The sequence below is a fragment of the Colletes latitarsis genome, chromosome 1, assembly GCF_051014445.1.
Source record: "Colletes latitarsis isolate SP2378_abdomen chromosome 1, iyColLati1, whole genome shotgun sequence".
Lineage (NCBI taxonomy): Eukaryota > Metazoa > Arthropoda > Insecta > Hymenoptera > Colletidae > Colletes > Colletes latitarsis.
Window position 1 is genome coordinate 51935527 of NC_135134.1, and position 17573 is coordinate 51953099.

The 17573-nt window shown below is 44.3% G+C and overlaps 1 protein-coding gene across 6 annotated transcripts in view; it reads right to left on the reverse strand.

Moving 5' to 3' along the window:
* Positions 1 to 17573, reverse strand: part of Trc (Serine/threonine-protein kinase tricornered) — a 65877-nt gene that overhangs the window by 3680 nt on the left and 44624 nt on the right. For 4 of the 6 annotated variants that reach the window (XM_076764812.1, XM_076764822.1, XM_076764784.1 and 1 more), the window contains 6 exons: positions 2203 to 2279; positions 1217 to 1450; positions 807 to 1014; positions 626 to 743; positions 362 to 501; positions 60 to 260 (listed from right to left, as the gene is read on the reverse strand). In XM_076764812.1, the coding sequence (XP_076620927.1) occupies positions 60 to 260; positions 362 to 501; positions 626 to 743; positions 807 to 1014; positions 1217 to 1450; positions 2203 to 2279 (978 nt within the window). Of the gene's footprint in view, positions 1 to 59; positions 261 to 361; positions 502 to 625; positions 744 to 806; positions 1015 to 1216; positions 1451 to 2202; positions 2280 to 8035; positions 8208 to 15372; positions 15869 to 17573 lie in introns of those variants that run through there. The other 2 variants (XM_076764834.1, XM_076764803.1) reach the window with 2 other exon arrangements.

Below are 17573 nucleotides of genomic sequence, written 5' to 3' on the forward strand. Positions count from 1 at the left end.
ACGATTATCGATAGGAAGGAGGAGGGACGAGAAGTCGTCGAGGCAACGAGATACAGTACCTATAAGCATTTCGTACATGATCACGCCCAAGGACCAGCAGTCGCAGGCAGGTCCGTAACCAGTCTGCAGAAATACTTCCGGAGCTATGTAATCGGGCGTTCCTACTGTACTGTGAGCCAACGCTCTTCTGTTCCTTTTCCAGCTCTCGGCTCTTCTTTTGCTATCCATCGCGCCGCCGCTTCCGCTACCGCAGGACGTCACTGTGCAAACAGTCGAGTATCGCTTTGAAATCGAAACAACGGGAACAAAGGGTAAAACGTTCGCGCGAACCAACAAAAAAAAAACTGAACTAAGCGCTTACTGAAATCCGAAGGCTTCGCTTGACTGAGATCTCTATAGAAATCGGTTCTATGAGACTTCTTCAGACCCGTGCACAGCCCAAAATCAGAGAGCTTTATGTGACCCCGTGCGTCCAGCAACAGGTTGTCCGGCTTGATATCTCTGCGAACGAATCATTCAAAATACACGCCTGGAACTCTATTGTTGTTCGTTCGTTAACCACCGGGGGGGAAAAAACACCGCGCGTATTCTGTTTGTTTTTAATTTACAATTTCCTGGTACTCACCTATGAATGAAACCTAGCTTATGAATGGAGTCGATCGCTAACGCAGTCTCGGAAATATAAAATTGCGTGCACTCCTCGGAAAGCGTATCTTTCTTCATCAGCAACGTCATCATGTCACCTGCACCGATCACCGAATTAAGAACCAACGAGATAAGACACGCTAGTTTAATTTCAAGCTTACCGCCAGGTAGAAACTCCATGATTAAATAAAGGTTTATGGGATCCTGAAAGCTGTAGTACATTTTCACGACCCATTGATGATCCGCTTCCACCAGGACGTCCCTTTCCGCTCTGACGTGCGCGACTTGCTCTTTCTCCAACATGTCGGCTTTTCTCAGGATTTTCATCGCGTACACGTGACCGGTGTCCTTCTTCTGCACGAGTCTTACCTTTTTGGTACAACGGCAACGATTATTCGTCTATCTATCGCGTTTCTGCGCTTCCGTTCGATTAATATTCAAACGGTGCTCGAGAAATATACGGACATTTAAGGGAGAAGAGTCTTGGCCGATCGTAAATCGACGCGCGGAGCTTGCTAGTCGAGCAACGTTCGCGCGATGAGTATTTCTCGCATTCCTGTTAAAAATTTACCTCTCCGAAAGCGCCCCTGCCAATTACTTTGAGGGGCTCGAAGTCTTCGACGCCGAGTCGAGAGCGCTTCAGCCGAAGGAATTCGGTCTCTTTCTGAGCATGCTGCAACCGTTTCTCCTGCTTCTGTTGCTCCGAGAGCCCTTCGTCTTTCAACGATTCCTCTAATTTCGCGAGCCTCTGCTTCCGCTCGATATGCTGAGCTATTAGATTACTGTAGTAATTCTCCAACGTTACCTGGCCAACAAAACATTTAAAAACCTCTCTATTTGCTCCGTTTGGCACATCGTTCCAGCGAAACTGCGTACGCGATTGTACCCGCTTAACTGTCCCGAGATTATCGAACACCGATCGCTGACGTCATTTTTAATTTCACCGTAACGAAATTGATTCTATCGAGGTAATTTTCAACAATTTTCGTCCCGGATGTGCTAGTTGAACCTTTCAGGAAGGTTTATCTGGCAGAACCTGCCTGTTCAAACATTTCCCTGCTTGCGAAGAATGCGGGCAAACTTAGCGTCGGGGGGGAAAAAAATGTTGATAGTAGCCATCTAGTAGAAAAGCTTAAACCAGAAACGGAACGTTGGAATTTAATTAAATTAAACACGCGGGTAGCCGGCTATGAGCATCATTAATACTAATGTACCGACTACTTGCATTTTTAATTTAATTATCCCATAGGTGCAACGAAACTGGTAAACTCTTTGTGGTAATTCCAGATAACGTGAAATTTTTCTACGACACGGTTGCGTTTCAGGAGGTGTTCTAGCCTAGAATCTCGAGAAAATCGATCTTTTAATACGATTTTCTGAAAGTATACGCTCTCGAAAAATATTTCCACCGGTGGATTTACAAAAACCAATTACCTCGTGGATCAGAATGCTCTCTTAACGAATAGAGAGGTGCTAGGGGTGCAAAGAGACGAATAGATGGGGAAGAAAAGGACGGAGAAAAATAGAGGGAATAAAGATGCGAAAAGCTCGGCTCACCTTGGCCTTTGTAGCCTTGTCCAACGTATGGCCGCTGAATCGGATCGTGCTCTCTGTGGCCGCCATCTCCAGCACCCCTGTAACACACGCAAAAGGAGGTCACCGAGTGTCGCACACCAGTCTCCAGAACCGAGGTCTTGTGCCATGACACTGACACAGATCCTTCCGCGCTGGAATCCTTCCCTCGATCTAATTAAACGCGTCTCGCGAATCACCACCATCGACAAACAAACCTAATCTCCGCGAATCGTTACATAAACCCGCATAGTTCCTCGATCTCGACACACTTTCGAGTCAGCGAATCTTTCGAGCTTCTGGGGGATCAAAAATGTGGGTCCTACTTTCTTGGACGGGGGTTGTTCTCGATAAAGTTTGGAAACCAGTCTCTGGTCCCAAAGTTGGTCGGTTAGAATCGGAACGGAAGTGCAGTGTTTACAAGGTGGTAGCACGCGACGTGCAATTAAAAGGAAAAAAATAACGCAGCCTCGTCGAGACGATGAGCGACTAATTCTTTCGAGCCAAAGTTGTAGGATCGTCCCGAGGTCATCGCGTGTCATCATACGATGAATCATCGTCACGCGATCGTTGCTCGAGATGGACGACGAAGCAATCGAAACAATTGAGTACTCGACACGTTTCGACTTTGACGCAATTCTTACAATCAGAACAAACGTCCAATAGGAGATACGTCTCGATACTCATTTTATTCATTCGCGAATAAATATTCAGTTCCCTAATGCATACTGATTTTTTTTCATCCTCTAAACGCTCATTATCCATTATTTACTCGTAGGTGGTGTCCGGTGACAAATCGTCGGCTTCGAGTGAACCGATGGTTTACAGTCAACGCGTCGACTTGTTCATTAACGATATTGCCAACGTGTTTGTTTTAAGTAGTTTCCTTTTTCTATGCCGGTGATCCGAAGTCTTTAGAAACATATCCACTTTGCAACTTTTATACAACGCTCTATCTCTCCCGTACCTTGAACATTATTAAATTATCCAATGACCTCGTTATAATAGCATTTCTATTATGATTGAACGCGTCTAGCGCAAATTTCTTAACCGTGCCTGTTAAAAAGTGGGCGTTGTGTCGGTAACCTGTCGCAACTAAAATCCTTTACTCCGGTAGACGCGATTAATGTCTCTGGGGAAAAACGCAGAATCATAGCTGACCTATTAATCTTATGGAAATCGATTAACTGTCGCGTAGCGTGCCTTCATATTTTACAATACATTAAGCTTTATGCGCTAATTAAAAACCTGATACAATCCCCATTATTTTATATCGAACAATATCGAACGCTATTAGATAAACCCATCGGTCAGTTCTTTATTAACGTTGATAAATTTTGATTCCGAAGCGACAGGATCCTGTAGAAAGCAGCGAAGGAATCGTAGATAAGTCAGAGATAAGACAAGTTCGTGGTGCAGAGTCTCGAAAATGGACATTCTCTTGCGCGTTCTGGAGCAAAGGTCAGCTAGCCTTGGAGTTTATTAAATAATGGCCGCGGTGAATGGTCGTGCCGAGCCCACACACGACTGTTTTCTCGCGTATAACACGGTGGATCGAGTTTCTCTCGAATCCGTCAAAATTATGAGTGTTTTTTGCGTTCTGGTTCCACCATCTTCGTCCACGGTGACCTAAATGCATAATCTAATCCTCGTTGGGAAACTCGAATCGTCCGATCTGCCACGCACCGACGATTATTATTAAAAATTGTTACTAGAATTTTGTACATTCTCTCGGAACTACTATCGAAGTTATGTACAACAGCAACGTTTGGCTGTACTTCGTCTCTGTGCATTAATTCAACAGCCATCTGTTCGATGTTTACTCTCACGTCCATAAATCAGCTGACACTTAATAAATTATGTAAATTACGAAACGTAAGTAACACGTTAACGCTTTGCATTATAAAAGAAGTGTAAATCATATACGTAAAGAATTTTACAAAAAACTTGGCGGACAATCTTCAGTGTCCATCTCTAATAATTGTGACATTTCGTAATCAGATGGCAAAATATCGTGTCTTTGTATCACAATTTTTCTTTCCATGTTCTTCGATGTAAAATAATAAAAGTAAATGTAACGATAGGGCAGTGAGGCCTCTCCAACACTGGTGTCTGTATCTTACTTTGCATTATTCAAGTCGGACAAACAACCACTCGAAGATTTATGAATAGCAGTGCACACTCCTTCTGATAACTGCGTAATAAAAACGATACACGCAACGATAATAATAACAATTATTATTCGCGAAACTACGCGTTGTTTGCATTTTGAAACATTGAAATCCTCCAATCCATTCAGAAGTTATGATGTGTTAAACATACGCATGAAATTTCAGGGGAATCATCCATTCATGGTCAGACATTGCATTTTCGGTAAAGAATTTTTTTCTCGAAAGTGGGTAGGATTTCGAGGGTATGTCTATTCACCAAAAATGATTGTAATAAACCCCTCTAGCTAAAAATAATTTTTTTAGGACGATTTGAAATTTTTTTTTCTGCCGAAAAATTTCTACACCTACTCGAATTTTTTTCTCGAAAGTGCGTAGGATTTCGAGGGTATGTCTATTCACCAAAAATGATTGTAATTAAGCCCCCTAACTAAAAATAATTTTTTTACAACGATTTGAAATTTTTTTTTTCGCCGAAAAATTTCTACACCTACTCGAATTTTTTTCTCGAAAGTGCGTAGGATTTCAGGGGTATGTCTATTCACCAAAAGTGACTGTAATCAACCCCTCTAGCTAAAAATAATTTTTTTTGAACGATTTGAAATTTTTTATTTTCGCCGAGAAATGTCAACACCTACTCGAATTTTTTTCTCGAAAGTACGTAGGATTTCGGGGGTATGTCTATTCACCAAAAATGATTGTAATTAACCCCTCTAGCTAAAAATAATTTTTTTAGAACGATTTGAAATTTTTTTTTTCGCCGAAAAATTTCTGCACCTAGTCGAATTTTTTTCTCGAAAGTGCGTAGGATTTCGAGGGTATGTCTATTCACCAAAAAGGATTGCAATTAAGCCCTCTAGCTAAAAATAATTTTTTTAGAACAATTTGAAATTTTTTATTTCCGCCGAAAAATTTCTGCACCTATTCGAATTTTTTTCTCGAAAGTGCGTAGGATTTCGGGGGTATGTCTATTCACCAAAAATGATTGTAATTAACCCCTCTAGCTAAAAATAATTTTTTTTGAACGATTTGAAATTTTTTATTTTCGCCGAGAAATGTCAGCACCTACTCGAATTTTTTTCTCGAAAGTGTGTAGGATTTCAAGGGTATGTCTATTCACCAAAAATGATTGTAATAAACCCCTCTAGCTAAAAATAATTTTTTTAGAACAATTTGAAATTTTTTAATTTCGCCGAGAAATGTCAGCACCTACTCGAATTTTTTTCTCGAAAGTGTGTAGGATTTCGAGGGTATGTCTATTCACCAAAAAGGATTGTAATTAACCCCTCTAGCTAAAAATAATTTTTTTAGGACGATTTGAAATTTTTTAATTTCGCCGATAAGTCGAGGCGAACCGTATGCAAGAAATCGCGACGCACTCGAGAGATCGCAACGACGGAGTACGGAGTATGTCTTGTCAAGGTATATTTTGCGATTTGATCCTCGCTGGACTAGGGAGTAGGTACAATGACGTCACGCGCTGATTACATTACGGATTACAAGGCCGCATTAAACTATTCTAGAAGCCGTACTTCGCTAGCCTCACTTGCATTCAGTCTGCAAATAAAGGGTAACATAAGACACAACCAACGTACACCGGGTAACCGAAGTATTCGCCGCGGGGGACGCGTCTGGATTAATTACTAGTCTGCGTAAACTTACGCGTGGTCATCGAACGATGGAAACTATATGCCAGGAATCGAAAAGGTTCGTTTCGTTTCTGGGATTTGGCTCGAGGCGCGCGATTCCATTTCCTTAAAGCGCGACGATGCTATTTGCGTTGCGGGTACGAAGTGGTCTTTATCGCGGGGAATTGGCGGTATCGTCGCGGTTAAATGCAGCTGCAGAGATTTAATGAGACGACGCGACGGCGCGGCGATAAACGACGCGAGCCACCAAATTATGCAACGTCTTTGCTACCCGCGCTTTCGAAAAGCTTCGCGTTATCGACGTCGCAAGCTTACAAGTTACGCGGATATCTCGATACTAGAAAATTTCACGAAAGCTCTCCTGAGCACACTGACTCGATCGTTCGATCTAATAAAAGAAACCATTAAAGAAGTTAAAACAAACGTGTCTCGTAATGTCGATACCATCGATCGACGGTAATTCTATTTACAGGTTCCTATCAACCGAATAAGGACCGTGGCAAGACGGAAACGAATAGGACGACACCGAGAGGCGGTGCACACAGCATCCGTTCGCATACAAATGGCAACCGATCGTGCGCCAGCACTGGAACAAGGCTACGGATACGTTACGATTCTACAGCGTCGTTGAACTTCGGTTAGAAATCGTGTGAAAGTGAAAACGCCGATTCCACCGTGCCACGGTGACCTCCGATAGGAGTCTCTGTGAACAGAAAACTCGACTACATCGAGATAAAACGGGGGAAAAAGGTATCTATTCCGCGTGGTACTGCCGGTTCTCTGTTAATTTCGCGCGCTGAAAGCTCGGCGAGGGCGGTAAACAAGATACACCCGGGAAAAGAACACATGGCAGTAGTACACACCTAAGAGGAATTAGTCTGAAACGACAGCTTCCTCGAGCTTTTCCTTTGCTGTTTCGCGATCGATGCAAGACGTACACCTTGCCCGCAGTGCGCGTTCAAGAACTCAGCCTTCCTCGACTTCCTCGCGAAACGTGGGTAAATTTCTTCGCATCCATCGCTTTTACAAAAGTCAAACGCGAGGAATAAAAAGTTCTTGGTGCCATGCGGGAGTGCGTATCGCGCGAAAGAACCTACATATGCTCGAGCGAGTTGGAGTAGCGCTACGAGCTGTCTGCTGCATTACCATAAGTGGATCAAGAGCCTTCTCGTCGCGAGATGTTTACCAAAGCGTCTCGAATAAAAAATTCGGTGACTGGCTCGTACCTACGTGCCGCGTTTATTTACGTAATTACGAATGCTTGTTGCACGGATCGCGCCGCGATTACCGTTCATCGGGTTAATTTCAATTTTACGCGGAGGAACGCTTTGAAACGACTTTATTAGATCGCGGCCGATTCGAGCGGATCAACCATGTTTCGTACGGTCAACGATCTTTGCGAGCTGCGGCTACGTAATTAAGATTTAACGTATAAAATCTCCTCCGGAGAATTACTCCGCAAAAATTCTCGGTCGCCTAATCGCCGGTACTTTTTACCTACGGGGCTGCTTTCGAATAATTGGATTCGGAGAGATTGTAGGTCGCTTCGAGCCGTAGGATCAAAACACAATAATGAGGACGACCCGACGACGAAAGTAAAACAGTTACGCGGTACACTTTGTGTAATATGCTACGATCGTGTCCGTGTTCCGCGATCGCGAACAGTCGAATAGCGGGCGCGGCGATCGATGGTAGATGATCGAAGAGAAAGGCGAAAGGAACGTTCGTTCTATATCGCAACACGTTAACAATTACTCGCGTTCTGTTCAAATAGTTATATTCCAACGTACGAGACCTACTTTGACGGTTAATCGAGGACAGAAAAATAACGAAAGTACGAACATCTATCCTGTTTCGATTCGGTGACTGGAACTTCCAAGGGAAATTCGAGCAACGAATTTTGAATTAAGGATACGTAAGACCGCGACCGCGAAAATCCATCTCCGGCTTGCATTTAATCGGCCAGAACGTTCGAACGGAGAGTTACGTGATCGAACTTACGAGAGAGCAGCGAAACGACTTCCGTTTTCTTGGACGCGTCCGTTTGGGGGTTTTCCAACGTCGTAGGTCCGTTCGAGAGCGTCGAAAATCGGTTGACGAACAGTCGACGATGTCGCGGACACGTAGTAACGATCGTTACAACGAGCTGGGCGACCATCAAGAGCGTGAGTCACCTAGGCGCGTAGGCGTCGATGGTAATGCGCTTATCGCCGCGAACGCTTTTAGAAATTATTTACGTTCGACGATCGTGTAAATAATGGAAGCCAACCTCCTAGGCGATAGGAAACGATCGCGGCGTATACGTAATTCTACGAGCGGTTGCTAAGTAATTGCGAGAAGACGACGGTTTTCTACGTGATCGGTGGTTAGAACGGTGCAGCGTAACATATTTTCATACGTGTCACGTTTCGTGCACGGCCAACGGCCGCTGTAAGAATTCCGGCGTCGACATTCTTCGCGAGGCTTCCAATCCCGACGACTTAACTCGCTTTTTCGATAGGCACGCGTCCCCGCCGAAACGACGGACGAGCTTTTCGGAAACGGGGGATGCAGGATTTTTTCCATTCGACGTGTATCGTTTGAGGTATCAAAAATTCAGTGGCCACCAACAGCCTCGGGGGGGCCGAGGAATCTTAACGACCGTAGCCAAAGTCGCCGCGGATTCGAAAAGCGACTCCTAAATTTATCTCGAGGATACACGCGACCAAATGCACCGGCGATCGATACCTGCCTGTAAAGTCTAGAAATCTCACCGAATCTTCTCCGACGTTCGCGTCACGAATCGTAATGGTGCTGGATTTTAATGGCGTTTCCAGTTTAATGATTCAAAGGGTTTGGTCTGGGTTAGAGACCTAAAACATTCTGTCTTTTTTTTCAAAGTTTACTGCGATATACAGGGTGTTCGGCCACTCCTGAGAAAAATTTTAATGGGGGATTCTAGAGGCCGAAATAAGACGAAAATCAAGAATACCAATTTGTTGATGGAGGCTTCGTTAAAAAGTTATTAACAATTGAATTAAAAAATTTCAAATCGGTCTGGAAAAATTATTTTCGGTTGCGGGGGTCAATTACAATCAGTTTTGATGAAGAGCTATATCCCCGAAATCCTACTCATTTCTTAGAAAAAAATTCGAGAATGTGTGAAATTTTTCGACAAAATTAAAAAATTTCAAATCGTTCTGAAAAAAATATTGTTAGCTGTGGGGGTCAATTACAATCATTTTTGGTGAAGAGCTATATCCCCGAAATCCTACTCATTTCCTAGAAAAAAATTCGAGAATGTGTGAAATTTTTCGACAAAATTAAAAAATTTCAAATCATTCTGAAAAAAATATTGTTAGCTGTGGGGGTCAATTACAATCATTTTTGGTGAAGAGCTATATCCCCGAAATCCTACTCATATCCTAGAAAAAAATTCGAGAATGTGTGAAATTTTTCGACAAAATTAAAAAATTTCAAATCGTTCTGAAAAAATTATTTTCGGTTGCAGGGGTCAATTACAATCATTTTTGGTGAAGAGCTATATCCCCGAAATCCTACTCATTTCCTAGAAAAAAATTCGAGAATGTGTGAAATTTTTCGACAAAATTAAAAAATTTCAAATCGTTCTGAAAAAATTATTTTCGGTTGCAGGGGTCAATTACAATCATTTTTGGTGAAGAGCTATATCCCCGAAATCCTACTCATTTCCTAGAAAAAAATTCGAGAATGTGTGAAATTTTTCGACAAAATTAAAAAATTTCAAATCGTTCTGAAAAAATTATTTTCGGTTGCAGGAGTCAATTACAATCATTTTTGGTGAAGAGCTATATCCCCGAAATCCTACTCATTTCCTAGAAAAAAATTCGAGAATGTGTGAAATTTTTCGACAAAATTAAAAAATTTCAAATCGTTCTGAAAAAATTATTTTCGGTTGCAGGGGTCAATTACAATCATTTTTGGTGAAGAGCTATATCCCCGAAATCCTACTCATTTCCTAGAAAAAAATTCGAGAATGTGTGAAATTTTTCGACAAAATTAAAAACTTTCAAATCGTTCTGAAAAAATTATTTTCGGTTGCAGGGGTCAATTACAATCATTTTTGGTGAACGGACATACCCCCGAAATCCTACCCACTTTCGAGAAAAAAATTCAGTACTGGCGTAACTTTAAACGTTAATAACTTTTTAACGAAGCCTTCATCAACAAATTGATATTCTTGATTTTCGTCTTGTTTTGGCCTCTAGAATATCCCATTAAAATTTTTCCCAGAGCTGGCCGATCACCCTGTATACAGACTAGATGCTTGCAATTTATTTCTGGCGTGCACAAAGATTTCAAATTACTGACTCGTAATCTAGTAACATGAAACGAACGACGTATTACCGATTTATTCCGTTTACATGGGGAATCAACGGCGTCGTTCGATTACAAAGGCTGCCGCCGTCATCGAGTGTGACTTCCATTACGAGTAAGCCGTAAAGCGAAGCGAAGGAAAAGTAGATTTCCATTGAAAACTTTCGTTCGAATACTCTCTCATGGTCAAGTACGACTTGCCGTTGCGAATCGATACAGAATAGGCACTTTCTTTAATGAGCAACAGTGTCGCATCGAGACCAGCTTGCTCGAAGCAACGCCGAGGACGATTTATCGCTAGGGTGTATCGCGCGAGCCTATAATTCCGATGTGTTTCGAACGGTGAAAAAATATTTCGAGACAAAAGAGACTACCTAGCTATTACTTCGAGAATATGTCGCGGAGAAAGTGTGCAATCTCGAGCCGCGAACAATACCATCGCGGATAATGCTACGTTCCCGCGGTGTTTGTTTAAGACACGTATAAACGACTAAAAACAAAGGAAGATTTAAAGATATTTGTTCGGGTAAACTGAACAAAGATCATATCTTCGTTTTTTTATTTAACGAACCGTGGTATAATATGTTAAACTTTTATACGATATCCCAGTTCGACAGCACCTTGAATATCGTTGAATTGTCTGATGTCCTCGCTCCAATAGCATCTCTGTTATAATTGAACGTGTCCAGCGCAGATTTCTTACATTTGTTTAGTATAAACTGGATTACACGCGTCGAAAGATATCGAAATGTAATTTAAATGCAATGTACATATTCGAAGTCTTATTTTCTGTTTTTGCAAGAACCTAAAACCTTATCGATAAGTTGTACGCGACTCTGCAAGCTTCTGCATATAGTTCCGCGACCCACTTTTGGGTCGCGACCCGAAGGTTGAGTAGCACTGGTCTAAAAGAGTCGTAGGAAGGATCGAACGGATCGATGTAGTTGCAAAATTTAGTGGCGTTAATACGTAATCGGCCGATGGCGCTATATTTACCGAATAATATCCGGCGGTGATCGATGCTAGATAATTGCACTGCTCGTTAACGTGAAATTAAATCACAAAGATGGGTTCAGAAATAACTGAAAACTCCTTTTTTGGTAGTAGAACCAAAGTTCGTGAAGAAGTAAATCGATTTCCAGGCATCGAGAAGGCCTCAGAACGATCTTAAAAACAATCGCTTTCCGCCAATTGATAATTGGATAATGTGTGCAGCGTTAAAAAAAAAAACGGTCGCGATAAATTTTAATAGCCCCCGCGTATTGATTTTCTCCAGCGGCGAACGGGAATCCATCGTGTGGCACGGCGGAATAAAACAAACGGTACATTCACCTACAAAGCCGAACGACCATACGATTTTCTGAGAGAATGCCTTTTTTTTCAAACTTCCTTTGATTCCGTTTCATTCGAAGCGTGTCGTCCACGAGCGACGTCGATCCTCCAGCCCGTTATCGAAACAAATGTGCCTGTGAAAAAATTACTTCGATCCGCTTTTCCGACACGACCGATTGGGATCGAGAAGTCGACGAAGCTTTGTTCCTCCTCCTTTTTTTTCTAACAGTATCAGTGTTTGATCTAGTGGCCTCCGATAACGCGCGATTACGGTAAATACGCGGCCTGTAAAAAGAATTCTTCCGACATTTTTTTCAAAATAGGTAAAACTGCGGCGCGCTGAAACAAAGAGGAAGATTACTTTAGAAAGTAGGGCAAGTTCGAAACGCGTATTTAGGCTGGCGTATTTTGCGCAACAAAAGAGTCGTTGCTTTATGGCCGACCGGGTTTGGTCTAGCTGGTTTCAGCTTATTTACCCATTTCTTCGTTTCCCTGTTCCGTTGTTTCGCGACACTTTAACGTTCTCCGCGCGCAAAATCCGTTTTCCGGTCACGGTCGATATCAGACCGCTTCGCCCGCGAATCAAAGATAATTTTCTTGACCGTAAACCGTGTCGAGGATCGTCGGTCGTGTTCGTGGCGTAAACGCGTCGATCGAGATCCGATTATCCGTGTTATTTAGGTCAAAACGGTCGTATGTCAGTTCACGCGAGCAAAGGCGTGCCTCGACGAAAGGATTTTCCGCCGAGCGTCGTGAGAGAGTTGCAACGATTTTCGTTTTACGTTTCCTTCGATGCGGTTGTAAACAAGCCCTATTCTTTGTAATATCGATAATAACACACGACGGCTGAAACGCGTCAAGTTTGATGTATCAGTTTAGAGTTAATTTGTAAAGTCTGGATCGATCCATCGAGGTGTGAAACGTCTTATCGTTACGATAAAGCCGTCAAATACGAGTAAAAATATAGATACCGTAATCTTTCGACCCCGGAAGAAAGTGAATCGAAAGTCAAGCGCACCAGAGAGTCGCGTTCACGAAGCTTTTATTCTTTTTTTCTACTCGCGAAACACTTTGCTTTCAATCCCGAAAGTTCTTCGACGCTTTTCACGCACGATTTTGCTTAAACTTTCCAACCCTCGTAAGGATCGTTTCTACCTCTTGCTCGATCCCCTTGCGGTCGAAAATATTTTTGCCTCCCACGATTCGCGAGTGTTATTTTATCGTTCGTGTTCGTCGATTCGTAGCGTACTTTGTCTTTTCTTATCCGTTTTACTTCGGCACGCGGCATATCGAGCGCACGTGTACACGTGAATCATCTCAGGTATACTTAAACGCACGTACAGTATTTTACGTGTACTTAATCATACGTGCTTTAACGATTTCTTGTTTCGATTCGTGTATCTTTCTAAATTGCAGAGTTCCGTTTAAAAAACTGGATGCGATGTTTACATCGCGCAAGAAATTGAGGTCTAGAATACGTTCCACCGCAAACGGTGGAGTTTCTCGAGTGATTCAGAGAACACGGAACCCGCGGCGAGGATTTTGTGGACGGTAGACCGTGAAAATGGTCGAAAGGAAATATCAACGGCAGTGGTTGTGGCGCGTATGTGTGTCACGCGGATACTCCGAGGCTGAGTCACTCGCTCGATCGCTGGATCCCTCGATCGCTCGACTCGGTCTCGTGCTCTTTCACCTACTAACGGTTGCTTTACGGTTCTTCGGGCCTTGCCAAACGCAGCGTTTCGCGTTAACCGCGCGTTTCCATTCCGACGAGATTCTTCCCGCCTGTCGTCGCATTAATAATTTTCTTTTATCGATGGGAGTAACAACACGTTCTACGGAAAAGTTTTATATTGTTTTTTACTACCGTCTCCTTCGTCGAACGCGCTAAACATTCTCGGTTTGTTTTCCCGGTGTGTCGTAAATCGTGAAAAGTAAAACCTGCCGCGGCGCGTGGCCCGGATTTCAGTTCGAATCGGAATCGTTCGCGCGCACTTGTTAGTGGCCCGTTTGAAACGGAAGCTCGATCGAACAGGTTTTGCGTCGCATCGATGAACGCGTACAAATAAACGGCGAATACTTTTGAATAAGCGCGTGTGTACATACATATCCAGTCGAAATAGAAACGTTATTTACGGGCAGCGAGATATCGGCGTTGCGCAGACTCGACGCAAAGTCCCGTTCGCAGTACGACAGAATACTAGCGAGACGTCACCGCGCAAACGTTCATTCCGCTTTTAAACGGCCAGGGAAAGTACAAAACGAACGCTCCGCTCGACGATCGAATTCTCACGCTGACGTTCAACCGAGAATAAACCGAGAACAACGGGAATCCTCGCGCGAACGCGTCCGTCGTCTTTTCCCGAGATTTTTACTCGTTCGAGACTCGACGATTCGTATTAATTTCACCCGGAGAGAAGGAGAATCCACGAAACGATCGCAGAGACACGCTTTGCGGAGATGTTAAAGGAGGAAATTGTTGTAATTGGTGGTAAATTGGAAAATGGTCTCGCCGTTTTGTCGGCACTGCGGTTGCCCTGGTCGGAAATTTGAAAATGCACGACTGCAGTCGGGACTATATGCAACGCTGGCAAAACATCGAAACACCTTTCCAACCCTTTAATCGCGGAGCGTGGCATATGGTACGGGCTGGGTTAGTATACGTGCAGAATCGATCATGACTACGCGCCTATTTTGAATCGTCTAAACCCTTTGCAAACCACTGGCGCCGCTACGGTGACATACATAATATGCACCGCGACTTCGTTCAACTTTTATTTAACACTAGGTTTACGGTACGCGTCAATTTGACGCATTCAGATTCTAAACTTAACGTTATAGGACTCATAAATATTATTTGTTAGCAATTTATGTTGAATTGAATTGATCTGATGATATGGATGTATCCTCTAATTAAAAGAAAAACTGCATTTTAATGCAACTGTTAACGTAGCGAATTATAATAAAAATATGCGCAACGAGTGCCCGTAAACCTAGTGTTAAGTTATTTTTATTCAATGTTTAGTCAGCCATTACGAATTTGAAGTGCACGATAACGTGGCTTACAAATTTGAATGTTATTTGGCGCTCGTACCGCAGAAAATTCTCAACGTGCAAAGGGTTAATATTCTAATCGTTTCAAGGTTAACGATGGTCTTATCAACGGCTCTTGCATCTCGAGATTAATCGGTCTCAATTATCGGCCGAGGCCTTTAGTGTACCGCTTTTTCGCTAACGATCGTTTAAGACTAATCGACTCGGATCTCGTTGCAAGTATTTCTAAGCGAACACGGTCTCGTGTGCCGCACTTTTTCGACGTATTAATTTACACTGCTCTTTTGTTCGTATCATTCCGTGTCTAGTCATCGATTTCACCTTACAACGTACCACCGACGGACACCGTACTGTTTCTCGCCAGGAATGGAACTTTGCCCGCAGGTAAATAAATCGGAGTGCGCCGCGCGATGCGCGCCAAACGAAGATTATCACTCGTTCGTAATTACTCTTCTAAAGCGTCTAAAGGGGGGTTATCCTCCCCGACAAACTCGACGCTCCTCTGCTCGTCCTAAAAACGCTCGAAACGTTACGTAAAGGAAATTTCGATGGCACAGGACGCAAAGCGTCCAGGTTCGCGATCTGCGATCGCAAGGGAATCTGAAACGAACGCGTACCTTCTTCGTTATCGTCGATGAGACGTTTTCGCGCGACTGCGCATCGTTCGGCACGTCTTCGGACTCGGTCAGCTGCGAATATCGCGTGGTCGAGGTATCCAATTTTAGCGGTTCTCGAGAGGAGCGCGGGTCACGCACACGTTGGAACGCATCGACCGAGAAAACCACACTTTTCCGTCTTACTCGCCGCGGGACGACGGTTCGACTGGTCGCACTGGACGATGGTACGCGCGTCTTTTCCCGGTCGTTCGAGCACGCGTCGTTTCGAAACGCGTCGCACGAGTGCCAGCCGGCGACTCCGCTGCCCGTTCGGTCCGTTTCCCTCGAACTCTTCTCACTGTGCTCCTCGCTGCGCGGTGCGGAGCGATGTGGAGCGATGTGGAGCGACGTGGAGCGCCGCGGCGAGATCACCGAGAACCCGTGGCCCGAAGGAAACCTCCTCGTCGAGGGGAAGGGGGCCGAAAGTGCGCGACTCCGTAGTCACCTGATCGCGGTCGTCCGCCTGCGCGGTTCCCCTATTCGACCCCTCACCCCCCCTCGTCCATCGAGCCTCCGACGGCCCAGTCGGTCGGTTCGGACTCGCGTTCGGGCCTCGCGCTCCATCCCTCCAACCCTTAAACCCGTCCTCCGCGAAGGGAGCGTCCTCTGGAACCCACACGTTTTTCGGTCACGTGGCGACCACCGCGCTCTAAGGTCTTCCCGATGCACCAGTTTACTCTTGGACGGCCTACCGATCGCGAAAATTATTAAAGAACGTTTTACGACTAGTTCCAAGCTGAAGCCGAGTATCGACACGCCTCGAGTATTGTATCGCAAATGTTATTTTCAACGCTCTCCTCTTACGGCATAATTATGAAATAGTGTAATAGGGAATATACGATATAATGATCGCCGATTACCATAGTTTACCATACATTACCATAGATCACGAATGGAAGCAAATGGAAATACTTGTGGAAATGGGACGCGAAGGTAGCGAAACGATAGTATTGGAAAGAATAAATCGTGTATGTAAAAGCACTGCTGCGGTAGTTTGACCAGAAAATTCTTCTACGACCGGCTACGAAAACTGCTAACTTCGATAAGAATAGAACTTGTTTGCACGAGGCCTCCTTGCCGTGACAATCGGTTTTAAAAATACACACGGGACACGTGTTCGGTTGATTACCAAACCGGCGAATCTCGAGTTCGCGTATCGCGTCGCAGTGTTTACGCGCAAATTTACAATCTTCGTTTAATTGATCGACGGGGAAAACGATCGTTGCTTCGATACGTTGTTAATTGTAATTCGTTCTCGCGACTACTCCGTCTTCGCGCAGCTGCGATCGATAGCGTCGGAGGTTGGATGCGCTATTAATCGAGCGCGTTTTATCAAATTTTAACGGGGATATCGCGTCCACGCTGCAAACCGCCGATCGCGAAACGAAGCGTTCGCTCGACTTGACGTCACGAAAGCGGCTGAGCGCATTACCAGCCGGATCTCTATAATCCAATTTTGCCTCGCGAGTCGGTAAGCTCTGCCGCAGATCGCGTGTCGATTACAGTCCGCGGAACAGAGATCTTCCTAACGTTTGATTTCCATTATTAAAACCAATTTCTAAAGGGCTACACTCGAGGTACAAATAAACTTTCAACGCGTATACGATTACCTTTATTTTCATTTTAGCTGGCACTTTCACCCCTTTCTTATCCCGCCCCCTATAGAGCGAGGAAAACATTGGCGACGGGAATCGATGATGGCATAAATGCACGCGTATGCCACGTTCGAAGGGAATCCAAAGGGGGGACGGGGTGGGTGGAGAAGCGTGGGCAAACACGATCAAACCGTGAGTTTGTCGCGAGGCTTACGCGCGTCTTCTCGTGCAGTAGTGAAATAGTTGCGTGGTCGTTTGCGAGCAGAAACGCAATGGCGCGGCGCTCACGTTGCCCTCTATCTACACCGTCTACCTCTACTACACGTGGGAATATTGATTTCGTCGAGTCAGCTGCTCCGTAGCCAGCTCGACTCCGCTCCGTTCGTCCGTTCGTTTCCCGCTTGCCCACTGTGACTCGGTTGTTCTACCACTTCGTGGTTTAACCTACATACTCCTCTGTTTCACCCCTGCCTCACGACCAACAAACACCGTCTAATTATCGCTCTATTAGCGAGCGAGTTTCTATGTGCGAATCGATTATCAGCCATCGCGATAAAAAATGCAACG